Here is a 16,387-nt window from a genome sequence, read left to right as displayed (position 1 = left end):
GACTTAGTGTAAACTTAAGAAGCACTGAAAAGTTTCCAAGGCCATAGTTAATCTATTTCTCCATTCTTCAACCAATAACTTACATATTCAAGAAAACATAATTTTGTCCTTGATTGTAAAATTGTTCCATAAACTATTGATGGTAATGATTTTAACATTGTTCTAAGTGAATATTTAGACTGAACTGGGTCTGTTAATCACCTTCTTCGTCTGGTTTTAAGATTTATGTAAAAGCCACTGAGTGATTTAGTATTGAAAGCTGAGCTGTGAGTAAAGAGTTCCTCTTTGTATTCTCAGTCATGGCCCAGCGCATGCAAGGTTGGGTGATTTTCTAATTTCCAAACCTCTCTGTTGGTTCTCTAAGTGCTTATTGATTCCTTCTCTAAGAATGATTATACTTAGGGAGTATAAAACCTGCTTTCCAAAGGGAAAGCTAAATTTTCAGGGCAGGAGGTACATGGGGTAATAGCCAAGCCTCTGCATTTATGTTTACCAGTATGAATGGTCACAACATTAGTTACTAAATTAGCAAGCCTTACTAAATTAATGACCGTCCCCAAATTTCAGTAAACAAAGCTCCAGAATTTATGGCTATTTGAGGATGATAAAGCTGCTAAAATGTCTGCAGGTATCATCGTCATCTGATAGTTCCTTTCCTCAAGAATTTTTTAATGAGAGAAGGAACTATTATAGATAATTATGTGCAAATAAACACAATTTCAAATGAATAAATCTGAACGCGCCTGTTGTGGGTCAAGTTTCCTGGGAAGCAGATTCTGAGAGTTTGGCATGCAGGATGTGCAGGATGTTTATGACACCGTGCCCTTGAGAAGGGAGGCGAAGGAAGCAGGAGTGGGCAGAGGGAGAAACCGAACTGCGATGCAGGCCCAAAAGCAAACTCAGCCGACCTTATGGAGAATTCTAGATCTGAGATGGCCATTTAGGGCTGTCCCAAGTTGGGAGGATGGAGTCAGGTTTTTATGTCCTCCTGTCAATCAGTCACTGGATGCAGGTGGCCTTGGAAGGGTACGTGACCCTGGGTGAGTCGGCTTCTGTGCAGCTGAGGCAGTGCCCGAAGAGGGCTGACAGCTGAAAGCCGTCGTCTGGCGCACACGCAGCAGCTGGGACAGTAAGTCTCTAATTCATGAAGGGGGATCTGGGTGACACATCACAGCACCCATCGCAACGTCCTACTGAGAATTTATAAAACCGAGTCAAAAATAAATTCTAAGAATTCAGAAAAACAAGAAGGATGGAGGATGATGAGAATAATTATGGTGTTTGGACTGACAAGCCTTCCACATGGAGGGTCCAGAGGTGAGGCAGGCCTAGAGTTTTGATAAAGGAGGAGCTGACATGTTCCAATGAAGACGCCCGGAAGGGGACAAAGGGGGAGGTGTGCAAGGGTGAAAGGCTGTGATGGCAGAAAAGGGCAAGACGTGTACAAGGGTGACAATGAGATTGGCTTTCCTGCAGCAAGATGTTGAGCAAAATTAAAAGAGACAGAAGCAGGAGATGTCGGCGGGGAGCCTTGATACTCTTAATCGGCTTCGACTTAAGAAACAAGTAGTAAACATTGAAGGCTTCGGAGAAAACAATTCTTTCTGCTGCGTATAGAGCAGATTGGAAGGTGAGGATGGAGGCAGAGGGGTTACCTGTGGGGTCTGGAATAGCTTGGGGGACTTCAGCTCTTCCCACAGTGTCGCCCCCCACCTAGGGTTCAGACCAGACTGAGCAAGTGAGGTACCCAGGGTGCAAAATTTGTGTTTGCACGCCTGACAGTGAGCGCTTGCCTCACCCAAGTCCCGACCCTGCCCTCACCAAACCAACCCAAACGAATATATTTCAACAAAAACTGTATACTTGCTGTGCAAAGGCCATTTCAAAGCAAGCTCCCTGCACACAGAACCCTGGCCGGTGAGCGCACAAGAGTAAGATGTGTGCATGTGGGCTCTGAGTATTTAGCTCACGTGGTGAGGGAAGGTTTCTCTGAGGAGGAAACATTTGAGCTGCGACCCGAAAGCATTATCCACGCGGCGTGGGTGGGAAAAAGCATTTCAGACAAAAATAGCATTAAAAAAAAAAACAGCTTGTGGAGAGACTCTGCAACAAAAATGCATTAAGTTGTAGAATTATGTATATAATCCTCTTAAACTATTAGAGGACAAGAAGAGGTGCTACCGAGAGCTGGAAAGCACCACACCCCATTTGTCTTTATGACGAAAGAGGTCAAAGATAATAAAAGACAAATGGGGCAATTGATTACCTTTTAAAATTCCCCCAAAGCACCATTAAGGTTTGAAATTCTAGATGTCAACATCATATTCTACTGAACATGGTTGAGCTACAACTTAGAGCAAAAACAGGAAGGAGAGCAGGGATATTGTTGAAAGGAAAATAATGCATGTATAAGAAGGCATTCATAAGAAAACTACCTAAATCACAGTTCATTCTTCCCCCTGCAGGGTTATGAGCCTGATCCCAGCATAACCAAGTTGGCAGAGCAGTATACCAAGGAGGTATGCTCCTTATATGTAAAGGTGTAACTGTCTTTCCCTGTCCTGTGAAGTTCTTTAACCGGCTTGCTCGTGTATGCCAGAATGGTACCAAGCTGTCACTGATGAACGATCCATTGGAAGCGGCTCGTGGAGGCAATGTATTAATTACAGACACTTGGATAAGTATGGGGCAAGAAGAGGAGAAGAAAAAGCGGCTCCAGGCTTTCCAGGGTTACCAGGTTACAATGAAGGTACAAACTGATGCCTCTCTTAAGGTTCATTAATTCCATTCATAAAGGCCAGAATCATCTAATCACTCATTCACTTTGGGGAGAACAGACTGTCCCTTCATTCCCTATAAAGGACTCACTGACTGTATCCCCCAGTGATTTCTCTCCTCCTGAAGATTAGCTCTGTCTTTTGGAAAGACACTTTTGTCTGGGATGAAGGAATTGAAACCCAGGCAGAAGAGAGAAGCAAGCTTTTCCCTCTCACAATGGTGGAGGCATCAGAATTCTTTGCCCTTTGTGTCTCTTTGCAGACCTTTTCTGTGTATTTACATAGTCCTACAAACACACACACACACACACACACACACACCCCTCCACCCCTAATGATTTATCATAAATGGTAGATTAGACATATTATTGTGACTTATTTTTTCCACCTAACAAATCTTAGATTTTCTTGTCCATTCATTCAGATATTTTTCATTCTTTTTAATGGCTGCATAGAATTCCAAAGTATGAGTGGAACATATTTTACCTAAAATGTTTCCTGTCGAAAAATTAGGCTATTTCCAATTATCCCAATTACAAACAATACTGCAATGAAGATCATTTTATATGTATTTCTTTGTGCAGGTATTACTAGAGAATAGAATCCTCCTTCTGGGGAGAATTTCTGCGTGAAGTGGTATATACTTTTGAAAATATGAGAAATGCTGCTAAACTGCCCATCCAAAAAGGATTGACAATTTATAATCCCTCCACACTCTCTCCGTTCTTAGTTGCAATTTACATTTTTAACTTTTAAAAATCTGTATCTCATGCTTTTTAAAATTTGTATTTCTCTGATTACTAATGAAGTTAAACATCTTTTCATGTTTATTGGCGATTTCCATATCTTTTTCTATAAACTATAATATTCTTTCATATTATATCACATTGTCCTTTGCCTATTTTCTATTGTTTCTTTAACAAAAACAAAAAAAATTTAGTACAAAGGCAGTAATTTTGAGGTAATAATTTATGAGGGAATGTAGTTTTGAATCTGTAAGTGAACGATGAAAATGGATGGGAAAATGTAATTTTCAGGAATTAACTGTTAGAGAAAATTAAAATTACTAGGACATTTGCATGAAGAATGAACCACCTAGTGCATAGTGCCCATAATCCTGTTTAATGCACTCCTATCTCAGAGCTCTTTTTCAAAATTGTTTTAACTAGTAATGAAGTATGCTTCAAGTGCTAAAGACCATAATTTTGAGATAACCTAAAAATATAACACTATCACGTAAACGCAACCTTTAAAATACATTGGGGTATAACTGGTGACTTTTGCTATCAGCCACATATTACCCTAGTAGAGTTCCTTACTGAAGTGTCCATTAACTCACTAGACAGAGTACCAGAAAACTGAGTTAGTGGTTTAATTTGGAGTGGTGATCTCCCAAATCAAAAAAAATGACTAGAAAGTTCCATAAGTTGAAAGTACCATATACATTTCCGATGGGTGCCTTGAGCTTAAACCCTCACTCTGCCCCTTTATCTCTCCCTTTGCATTGACCTTTGACCCCGGGTCAGAGTCAGAGACTCTGACTGTGAAGAAGACAAATGTGATAGCCACATATAAGAGTCAAAACACAGTCTTAACCCCATCTCTTCTTTAGATGGCTAAAGTTGCTGCTTCAGACTGGACATTTTTACACTGCTTGCCCAGAAAGCCAGAAGAAGTGGACGATGAAGTGTTTTATTCTCCACGATCACTTGTATTCCCAGAGGCCGAAAACAGAAAGTGGACAATCATGGTAAGCAAGAAATGGTGACTGGAGGAGAGGGAATTCTCTGTGTGGCCTCCTACTTGGTCATTCATGCCTTTTGGTAAATAATAAGCAGCTGGGATTACCCACATACATTACTTGCTCAGATAGCATCTACTTTTTTTTCAGAAAGTTCATAATAGATTATTATTGCTTAAAGCATTTATAGTATATTTTCAATGGGGTAAAACTGACCCCCATCGAAATATATCTATTTTAGTCAAAATTCTTACTGTTCTTGATCAGTGTGAGCACCAGCCACCATTGCCTGCCAACCATGATAAGTTGTATAATTCTTATACAATAATTTTAATATCCCCTTGTTAATGTTTATAGAAGCCCCTAATTCAGTGCCTGGCACAAAGTGGGCATTCAAAGAAATCTTATTTCCTTTCTCCTCTCTTTCTTCCTTTCATTCCTTGCCTAGATAATTGTTTTGGTTCTCTATTGGCTTTAGCCCCACAGACACGTTTGTTTTTAGGTATAGAACATTTCCAAAATTGCAGCAAGACTAATCTTAAAAATTATTGGTCCCTTTAACAAAATGCCACTAGTTTCATCTTCATCACCACTATTCTAGGAAATATTAACCTCACACCTCTGCTTTACAGTATCCCAAACACCATTGTCTTTTCTGGAAAACGGAATACTCCAGTGCCATAATTTAGTACCACCATCTTTTAGCGATTTAACTGATCTCAATTACTATACCAGCCAGGGTCTTACTGGCAAACAATAGAGTCCCCTTCAGGTAGAGAAATAAAAAGGAATTTGCTAAAAGATATTAGGCACCTCCCAGAATCTCTGGGGAAAGAGGGTGCAGCGAATCCTTCTTGTATACCACATATTCAGAAACAACACAGGCAGGAAAATTGCCGAGAAACACTGTGGTTCTTTTGTAACCAAAACACCACTGACACAGGCACCCATAGCCTGGTACCTAATGCCCTGGAAACTAAATGCCAGATAGTCCATTATAGTTTCCCCCACTTGCATATGAACTAGAAGATCCAATCTCCCAGAGGTGGCTTCCACTGCACGTTGTTCACTCATGGCTGCAAGATGCAGCTGAGTGGCATGCCTGCATCCCAGCTACAAGGGAGTCTGGGAAATGTAGTTTATAGCTTTCAGTATACGGAGTAGATAAAAACAAGCTGGAAAGGACTATCTGCTAATTATTTATGTCATCTATAAATGGATATAGATAGGGTTATTGTGAGCATTAAATAATGCATGTAAAACATTTAGCATGTCATCTAATGCACTGCAAATGTTGTTATTATAATTATCATCACCATTATCATCTTCATTGTTGATCTAATGCAGTGACCAGCAGAGATTTGAGCTCTACTATAGCTGACTAGAAGCCAATCATGACTCCCTTTGCAATGAAAAGTTGTGTATCAGGCCTAAATTTGTCATATCTAACAAGAGGGATGATTTTTTTTTTTTTTTACTGTACCTTCCAGCTTGCCACCTCAGGACACTAACTTTGGCCAAAATGGCAATTGTCATGTCATTTAGACCAGTGCCTCTGAAGCTTTAATGTCTATTTGAATCATCTAGGGATCTTGTTAAAGTGCAGGTTTGGATTTGGTCTGAGATGGGGCCCAAGATTCAGCATTTCTAACAAGCAACCAGGTAATGCAGATGCTGCTGTCCTGTGGACCACATTTTGAGGAGCAAAGATCCAGATGACGAAAAAAGAAATGTGAGCTCTCCAACCCGTATACCTCAGGAAGAAACATAGCAAAGAATTGGCCTCAGGCTCTATTCTTTATCAGAGGATGACTGAAGTTACAAAGATAAATTGTTTTCAACCCAAATCTGTTAAAATAGGTCCTTTGTTGGAATTCAGAGGGGGAAACTAAAAGTAAGCTTTCTAAAATATCATTTATGAAGAGTCTCTGCACATCTGAATTTTTAAAGAGCTTATTATGCACATCTTTCAATTGAATTTACTTTAAAAATTAAGTACTTAATGCATTCACATAATTGAAATGTTTGGAGTGTATATATTATACATACACACAGTGAAATGTTATGCCCACCCATTTTCCACCATCTAAGTCCTACCACCATCTCTCCATCTCCCATCTTCCTTTCCCTAATGGGAAAACATATTTTAAAGAAAACAAGAGGCACAGTCATATTAAAATGAAAGTAGAGACTCTAAAATAGAAAGAATACTCGACTGGGAGCGAGGACACTTGAATTCTATAACTGTCTTTGATGCCACAACTGTCAGCTGTGTCATATTGCATAAGTGTTACCTCTCTGGGTCCCAGTTTCCTCACATATAAAATAAGCAGATCAAGCCATATAGATGGCAAGTGATTTTAATTCTTAGGTCCTCAATCTCATTAACAGGCTACTTAGAGTCCTATGTTCAGAAGGTTCTAAGCCTGCCTGTGGTCTTGGAAGGAAAGAGTGGCATAACTGACTAGTGAGACCTGACATGGATTCTGGAAGGGGGTTGGTGACACACGTGCTGTCCTCTTTATGTCTCTGAGCCAGATGATTTGGCAGTCCCATTGAATTAAGTTCACTTCAGCAATCATATACTGAACATCTACTGTGTGCCAGGCCCTCTGGCAGGCACTGGAGATAAAAAAATGAACACCGTGCAGTCCCCACATAGCCTGTACAATTCCTAGAAGCATGGCATTTCCAAGAGGGATGAGACCTTAGAGATTGTCTAGTCTAAATTCCTATTTCATAGGCAAAGAAATTATTCTTAGACAGCTTATTTAGAATGGCATTTAGGCTCAGCATTGCTGTGATAGAGTCTTCTGGGATGTTCTAAAGGCACAATACTTGTTTTCCTCTAGAATTTCCCTATCCAATACAGTAGCCACGAGGCGCATGTGGGTATTGAATTTTTTTTTTTTTTTTGGCTGTGCCGTGCAGCATGTGTGATCTTGGTTCCCTGACCAGGGATCGAACCGGCGCCCCCTGCAGTGGAAGCGTGGAGTCTTAACCACTGCACCGCCAGGGTAGTCCCTAAATTTAGACTTAAGCTAATTAAAAGATAATAAAGTATAAGATTCAATTCCTCAGACATACTAACCACATTTTAAGTGCTCAAAAGCCACATATGGCTGGTGGCTACACTATTTGTATTGGACAGCACAGACATAGAACATTTCCATCATGGCAGAAAGTCCTATCGGATAGCACTACTCTCTAGAGAATGATTTCCACACACACAATTTCATTTACAATCAGGATAGAAGAAGGAAGGAAAGATACAATCTATCCTCAAGTTCTGAGGTGCCCATAATGACTAATGTAATAACTAAATAAGGTGAAGGGCTTGTTCTAAAAGCATATAACATTTTTAAAGCAAAAGTGTACTCTTTCAGCAGTCACAGTAGCTTTTTAAGGACTTCATGCTGGGCGATTTCCAGCAGTGCTGTTCAGAACACTCCAGTAATCACATCATTCTCTCCATAGGGCACAGGCCTTTTGATCTCTTTGTTTAACACACACACACACACACACACACACACACGGACATGCATGCTCTCCTTCCCACAAAGCTACCTTTTGTATTTTTCAATAATTACTAAGGCTGTAGGACTCATGAAGAGTCAGGTGGGTTTCTTCCTCTACCTACAAATTTTACTGTGGAGCTGAAGTAACCTAAAGGGATCCTGCAAAAAATCTGCCACTTCAAAGCACTGCTATTGTGATGACCCTTAGATACACAAGACTATTGCGAACGTAGTTCATAGTATTTTATTGTCTCTTCTCTCCAAGTTAGAGGTGCCAGATAAAATACAGGATACCCAGCTAAATTGGAGTTTCAAATAAACAATAAATAATTGTTTAGTATAGACGTGTCCCATGCAATATTTGGAACATATTTATAGTTTAAGAAAAATCATTGTTTATCTGAAATGCCTATTTATTTATTTATATATGTATATATGTATGTATGTGTCTAACTAAATCTGGCAACTCCATTCCTAACTGACTTTCTAAGATTTAATATTTGAAAATAAATTTGACATATGCAGTGACCATTAAAAACAAAACCAAACCTGAGATGTGATCCCAGGAACCCATAAAAAAGCTTAAAATATCTTCCTGGAACATGTTCTTATCCCAGTGTTTGACCTTTCTATTTTCTCCTTGCCATTCAGATCTCAACTTAAATGTCATTCTTTAACAAGATCTTTCCTGGCCACCCTCTCTTAAATGGTTCCCCAGCCTCCTTTATCCTGTTTTTTATTTTCTAATGACATTTATCACTCCTTGATATTTTCTTTTTTGTTTCTTGCCTGTCCCCTCCCTATAATGAAAACTCCTTCATAAGAGCATTGATCTTGTCTGTAATGTCCTTCATTATACCTAGAAGGGTACCTGACAAATACCCTAAATATGTGCTCAATACATTTTTGTAGCCTGAAGGCAATACAGAGTACTGGTTGGTTCTAGAACATAGGCTTTGGAAATCAGGTTAATATTCTGGCTCTCTGTGTGATCTTGGGAAAGTACCATAACTCCTCTAAGCCCAGTTTATTCATATGAAAATGGTGGTCAAGGTCCAGGACAGGCAAGTCCAGATCCACCCCTTACTACCACCACTCAGGAAAATACCTATGCTTCAGTTTCCTCATCTGTATTTTATATCTCTTCCTACCTCACATAGTAGGAATGGATCATAAATAGTACGATGCACATAAAGCAGTCAGCACAGGGCCCAGCACATGGTAACTCTTCAATAAATACTTTCAATGGGCACATCTGAAAGACAAGACCTGCTCTTGCTTGGTCAAAAAGCAAGAGCAAGTACCTGAAAGGCAGTAAAACTACCTCTTAAGAGTGGAGTCAGAGAAACCTGGGTCCAGACCCAATTCTGTACTCTGTGTTGTTTCCAGGATTGAGTTTCTCATCTATAAGTGATAATAACACAAGCTGCCTTAGAAGGTTGTTGCGTTACATGAGACAATGCACAAACAGTTCTCTCTGCCTCACTGTAGCACCTAGCACACTGCCTGGCAAATACTTCTTAACCGACTAACACATGATAAGGCACTTCGTCTGGTACATAGTAAGCACTCAATCAACATTTGTCATCACTGTTTCTGATCTTATTACTATTGGCATTACTGTGGAAGTTGGGAAGAGTAAAGGTGAAAATTCCCATTTGTAGCTGCCAGCCTAATGGGAAGCTGCACTCTTGGTTATAAATACTCTTTCATGAGGACCCAGATTCGGAAAGACATTATTCATTAACCTAAATGATTTACCTTAACTACTCTACATCTGATTTATTCTAACCTTCTCTAGGTTACAAGTAGCCAAACCACAGTGTAAACACAAGGATGGGAGGGATTCTATTTCTCTAAAACCAGCCAATACCTAGGTTTCACTATGACTAGAAAATCCAATCATGGCTACCACCTTGGAATCTCACTTCAGCTCTCTCCCCCACTAGTCCTGGAATGAGGCCTAAATAAGCATGGTGTTTGTGTATGTATTTGGGTCACCCTGATCCCTCCTGACCTCCCTTTATCCAAATAAAAATAAATATTAGTTCAGAACCGTCCCCTTATCATTTCCTCGGGAAAACACATTTCAACCATAGGCCTTCAAAGCTGCAACCTGGATCCTCTTCCGTAGGTCCCTAAACAGACTCTTGCTAATGTTTACCCATTTCTTTCTTTCTCTTTCTCTGTGTGTCATCCCAGGCTGTCATGGTGTCCCTGCTGACAGATTACTCGCCTCAGCTCCAGAAGCCAAAGTTTTAATGCCGTGATGCTTCTCAAGAGAGAAACCATCTTCTTCAGTAACAGAATGAGTCAGTTTATGAGGGAAGGAGAAGAGAATCTAAGAAATAAACAAATCTTGATACAGGGTATAGGTGAATGATACAGTGCTTTGCCATTGTGAAACCTTCCTGAAGCCCTTAATTTAAGTGCTGATGCACTGTAACACGTGGCTTAACTTCGTTTAAACTTTCTAATTCACAATTTCTGAGTTACATTTGGGTACCATATTCGTAGTCATATACATTTGCTTCAACTAAACATAAAATACTGTGTTCATAACACATAATGCCTAAGCCATTAAATGTAATCTACACTTATTACCTTAATAAATTATCACCCACACTAATTTATAAGTAAACATTTACCAGACAGTCAGCTGCTGGTAGATTTGTGGGCTGTGTTCATATCCCCTAGGACCAACAAAGGAGCCAGATGATCCGTCTTGCTTATGTAATACAATTTTCAGGCAAATGAGGTAGACAGACATTCACTTATGGAGGCAAATGATGAAATTCTTAGAAAAACAGCTATAATTATGTCCAAACTCTGGAGTTTTTTCTAGTCATTTGTGGAAGGAGGGTCCCTCAAGAGCACACATCTCTTTTCTATAATAAATACTTAATGTTACAAGCCTACAGAAGCCTTTGGGAACAAGTGGTAAAACCATGAATACCTAGCTAGGAATATAACATCCATTAGTGACATTTTAGTAGGTTCAAATTCTCCAGCAGGCCCAATTTAATTTTTTCATGTTTGTGCTTGTCACAAATCTAATCACACCACACACTGGGTAGTTCCATAATTCTACTACTTGCTACATTTAGTCCATTTTTTTCCTCTAATTTTTCTTCAAGATAATAAAATTTTTCATTACTGGATTATTATGTAATTAAAGCTAGATGTCTCTTGTGGGTGAACACAATGTGTATTGTTGAATTATTATGATATAATTTAAAATCTTTAGTTCAAATGTTAAATAACTGAAACTTTAAAAAAGTAACATATTTTACAGAGGACAAGAAAAGTAATTACCTTTATATTCCATTTCTACTATTGGAAGAATGTTTCCAGGCTGGCTGACTGCTATTCTTCAGCAGATAGCTATGACTTAAATGAGGGAGTATGAGATGAATTACAAATCACATGTGCAATGAAGATGCAATAAAACATATTTAGTAGGGAGATGGAGGAAGGCTCGTAATATTACAGGAAAAAATCAATTTTTCCAGTAAATATCAAAGGTGACTTTCATGTTTATGGTAATTTATTGGGAGCACTTAAGAAAGAAAGTGTGGAGTTTCATGAACTATCTTCTTTCGGCAGAGGGTGTAAGAACAATTTAACTAGGAGGTGCCATGAGTCTACACACAAAGGACATAATCCTGAGTATCACTCCACTTTCTAAATAGTCTCCTATGGTAACGAGCTCTCATCTCTTTGCTGGCTATTCTCTGAACCAAACAGAATGGTATAATCTTCCCTCAGTCAGAAAGAACTTGTATCATTTTCTTGCCAAAATGTAGTTACCTTACCTCAAAACGGCCCAAATCTTTCTTTTTTATGAACACACAAATTAACACTGTTCTCAACCTTAAGCCTGTAGGAAGTTATTTGCTTTCTTAACTTTTCATCTTAAGAAGACATTATTTATATTGTCAGGAATAAAGAAAACCGGGAAGGAAGATTTAGTATTGATATTAATTTTTCCAAAGGTATGTTATCTCCTGTTTCTTTTTACCCCTTTCTCCCTCACTCCCTTTCCTGTGTAACTACTGTAATGACACAGATTAACAAAAACTCCAGCAATGACCCTTGGGCTGCTGGTGTAGTAGATGCTATCGACTTAATTAATATAACTAGTCAAAGAGTTCCTTTCTTCCAGGCTTTCTCCACTGTAACAATGGAAGTAAAAACACCACGTAATTACACTGCAATGATTTCCATGTAGGGGAAGAATTATCAGTTGTTTTCTTTTTTCCCTGCAGTGATGTTTCTAGGAACTTTAGAAAAATAATTCAATGTCAGATATTCGAACAAACATTGTGCTAACAATTTGACTATTGTAACACCCCCAGGCAGAAAGATCTGCATAGATTAGCATGGCAATGCCACCTTAGAGCTCCTACACAAATAAGCGACCCTAGAACTTCAGTTAAAATGGTGAGGGCCTCTTGGTCCAATGACAAAGTTCCAAGGCAAATCTTCTCATATGATAAAAAGGAATGAAGAATACATACAGAGAGGGTGTCCAGAACACATTCTTTTTTGGGCATTTTTGTCTTGGACAGTCTCATCAATGGAGATGAGCTGCGCATGTCTTCAGACGTGGTGCTACTCAGCAATTTTGTAGGATTGATGACAAATACGAAAGGTCATATCAAAGAATGGAAAACCGCTCAAGTCACAATGATTGGACACCTACAACCAGGAACACTATATACTGACATGCAAGATGTACTCTGTGCAAAGGTCTCAGGTAAAAGGTGTGAGTAAGGGTTAAAACCCGGTCTGTACTTCAGATACCAAGGCTTGTGCCTCCTTATAGGCCTTACAGCCAGAAGGAAGGAATGACATTTTTGTAAGTTGTCCAGCAAGAGGGGACACTTTTCAGTGTTTTATAAACCTGAATAGGTGCTTTGTTTTAAGTCACACAAAGGGCCAGTATCTCGTCGGGGTAGACCTACTTTCACTTATTTACATCAGGAATTTTTTTCAATATCAGCTTGTACTTGATTAAAAGGAGACACATAGGGACACTTCACTGATACTTTTGCAGTTTTGCCTCAGTTTCTGCCACAGTTTCAACGATACATTGCTTTGCCATTGTGAAACCTTCCTGAAGCCCTTAATTTAAGTGCTGACGCACTGTAATATTGGGAATGGGAATGATAGTATCTGTGCATTTTTGTGTGGCAAACACATGATACAGATCATTGAGGCAGGAATTTGCAATCAACTCTGCAGTTCTCTAATATTTTAAAGTCATTCATCCCTCATAATTATCCACTAAATTTAATATCAATTATTGATAAAAGAATCGTGGTCAGAACAAGTGGAAGTGCACTCCTTTATATGGACTAAATCTTTTCACAGTTTGAACAGTGCCTGACTTGTATCAATGACACTGGACTTAGTTTCTTATCCATGTTTTTGTGAAACTCATTCCCAGAGGCAATGCAGGTACAACAGCTGCCTTCTGCAGCAAAATCGTTAGGCAAGTGAATTTGTAAACTGGAATGAGGCTTAGAAATGATCCAGATCATCCCTTCATTTTAAAAAAGAAGGAAACAGGAAATAACAATAAAATGTTCCTAGGATAGAAAGATATTCTACAGGGAGGGATAATGCATGTGTTCAACACCCTCTGCAAACTATCTGGGATCCTACAAATGTAGCCACTTGATTTGACTTACTTCAATGGCTGAATGGGGAATAGGAAACTGGCCGGTCCAGGACTTGGATTCTATGAGGCCAACAGATGAGAGGAGAGTTCACACCTAAGCAGAGATCGATACAGATTTCAGGGATGTGAACAGTGATCCAAAAAGCATTCATGTAGTAGATGCTGTTGGTGTCTCAACCAGATGTCTATTAACCTGGGTTCGCCCACCCCCCAGCTGCTGTCAGGGTTGGATACTAATGGCTCACAGCTGCCCCTTTTGCTACCCTCAGCCATCAGGAACCACTTATCCCAGGAGGTTACACTCTCACCCTCATCCCACTACTGGCAGTCCACAGTCAGTGAGTAACTGATAGAGAGGTGTGCAAAAACTTGGCTCTCATCCTTCTAGGCAGGACCAACCCTGTGGTTAAATTCATGCTCCAGAGCTTCCCTGGGGATTAGGCTGAAGCCAGTATCTGTCTGAGACCACATCCTTGGTTAGCTTTCCCTGAGGCTTAACCTCCTTCCCTTGCTTCTCTTCTCCTGAGAGTGCTTCCTCAATAAATCATTTGCACAGGAATCCCCAACTCAGGCTCTGCTTCCAGGGAATCTGATCTAAGAAGATCCATGAATAAGATTTTTCAGAGGTCTGTACCGTACTGCTGATCCTTCAGGCATCAAGGGAGGAGCAGGAAGATAAGAGGCCATTAGACAAATGGTGAAGAGCTCGTGCTTAAGCAAGCAAAAATTTTTCTGGTTACCAGGATCAGTCTTCCTTAAGAAGGAAGCAGAACATTATAAATAACAAATATTATTTTCCTGTCACATGTTGAAATTCATAATGAGGAATTTATTAGCTGCATGGAATAGGAGACCAATTTGCTCTCCCCGGAGAAGAGCACACTTGAGTTAACTGACAATATTGCAGGTTTATTTCTGTCACAGTTAAACACTAGAGGTCGGCAACTCTGACAGCTGGTCTGCCCTTTGCATTGCCTTCCTCACTTCCCCCAAAGCTTCCTATTCAGCAGGTCTGGATTGGTGCCTGAGAATCTGCATTTTTACCATGTTCCCACGTATGCCAATGCTGCCAGTCCAGGGACCACACTTTGAGAATCATCATTGGTATGAGGTAATTAATTCTAAAGAATTATTTGAGGTGTCTTTATCCCCACATCCATAAAGCACCACCATAAAGCATTTGACATAACCCAGATCCTCTATTAATCTGTCTTTGGAGCCACTGAGGCCTGGGTTTTATCCCTCCTCTGCTATATAACAGCCATCTAATCCTACTTTCCTTATCTGTAAAATGAGAATAATAATGCCCATCTCATAGTGTTGCTGAAAGGATTAAATGAATTAACATATATAAGAGTATTTGGCTTAAAGCAAGCACTAAATAAATATTAGCCCCCTTTTATTTGATTGATTGTTTTTAATACTTTATATTTTTTCTTTGGCCCTTAATAACAAAATTATATCCCACCATCAGAAACACTGAGTAGAATAGCTTTTTGCCTAAAAAAAGGCAAAGAATGAGTTTGTCTTCTGAAGTTGGCAGAAGCCAGCAGCTTCGCTTGAGTCATCTCCTTCTGGAAGCTGCTTTGTGAATGCCTATGCTACCCAGGTGAGCGGCCTGGCTCTTTGCCAAACCGAAACATGGAAGCCAACAAGTGCAAAAATCTAATCAAAGTGACAACTCTTTTTTTTTAATTTATTTTTTATGCAGCAGGTTCTTTTTTTTAAAGTTTATTTCTTTTTGGCTGCATTGGGTCTTTGTTGCTGCGCGCAGGCTTTCTCTAGCTGTGGTGAGCAGGGGCTACTCTTCGTTGTGGTGCGCGGGCTTCTCATTGCGGTGGCTTCTCTTGTTGCGGAGCACGGGCTCTAGGCATGCAGGCTTCAGTAGCTGTGGCACACGGGCTCAGTAGTTGTGGCTTGCGGGTTCTAGAACATGGGCTCAGTGTTGTGACGCATGGGATTAGTTACTCTGTGGCATGTGGGATCTTCCCGGACCTGGGCTCAAACCCATGTCCCCTGCATTGGCAGGCAGATTCTTAACCACTGTGCCACCAGGGAAGTCCCTGCAGGTTCTTATTAGTTATCTATTTTACACATATTACTGTATATATACATAAAGATGTATAGTTATCTATTTTACACATATTACTGTATATATGTATATATATACTGTATATATGTCAATCCCAATCTCCCAATTCGTCCCCCCTCCCCCTCCCCCTTTCCCCCTTTGGTGTTCATACGTTTGTTCTCTCCATCTGTGTCTCTATTTCTGCCTTGCAAACCAGTTCATCTGTACCATTTTTCTAGATTCTACGTCTTGTTTATAGTTTCCTTTGCTGTGCAAAAGCTTTTAAGTTCCATTAGGTCCCATTGGTTTATTTCTGTTCTTATTTCCATTACTCCAGAAGGTGGGTCAAAAAAGATCTTGCTGTGATTTATGTCAAAGAGTGTTCTTTCTATGTTTTCCTCTAAGAGTTTTATAGTGTCTGGTCTTACATTTAGGTCTTTAATCCGTTTTGAGTTTATTTTTGTGTATGGTGTTAGGAAGTGTTCTAATTTCATTCTTTTACATGTAGCTGTCCAGTTTTCCCAGCACCACTTACTGAAGAGACTGTCTTTTCTCCATTGTATATCCTTGCCTCCTTTGTCATAGATTAGTTGA

General features: G+C 39.7%; 1 protein-coding gene across 1 annotated transcript in view; it reads left to right on the top strand.

The window, feature by feature from the left end:
* Positions 1-11,233, top strand: part of OTC (ornithine transcarbamylase) — a 56,124-nt gene extending 44,891 nt beyond the window's left edge. The window contains exons 7-10 of the mRNA XM_022565605.3: positions 2,466-2,519; positions 2,600-2,749; positions 4,390-4,527; positions 10,239-11,233. Of these exons, the coding sequence (XP_022421313.1) occupies positions 2,466-2,519; positions 2,600-2,749; positions 4,390-4,527; positions 10,239-10,298 (402 nt within the window). The 3' untranslated portion in view covers positions 10,299-11,233. The remainder of the gene's footprint in view (positions 1-2,465; positions 2,520-2,599; positions 2,750-4,389; positions 4,528-10,238) is intronic.
* Positions 11,234-16,387: the final 5,154 nt, after the last annotated feature.

This window comes from Delphinapterus leucas, chromosome X (assembly GCF_059928025.1).
Source record: "Delphinapterus leucas isolate spDelLeu-1000000601 "Yukka" chromosome X, BTC_Dleu_Yukka2, whole genome shotgun sequence".
NCBI classification, from domain to species: domain Eukaryota; kingdom Metazoa; phylum Chordata; class Mammalia; order Artiodactyla; family Monodontidae; genus Delphinapterus; species Delphinapterus leucas.
This window is presented reverse-complemented; position numbering and strand designations above follow the sequence as displayed.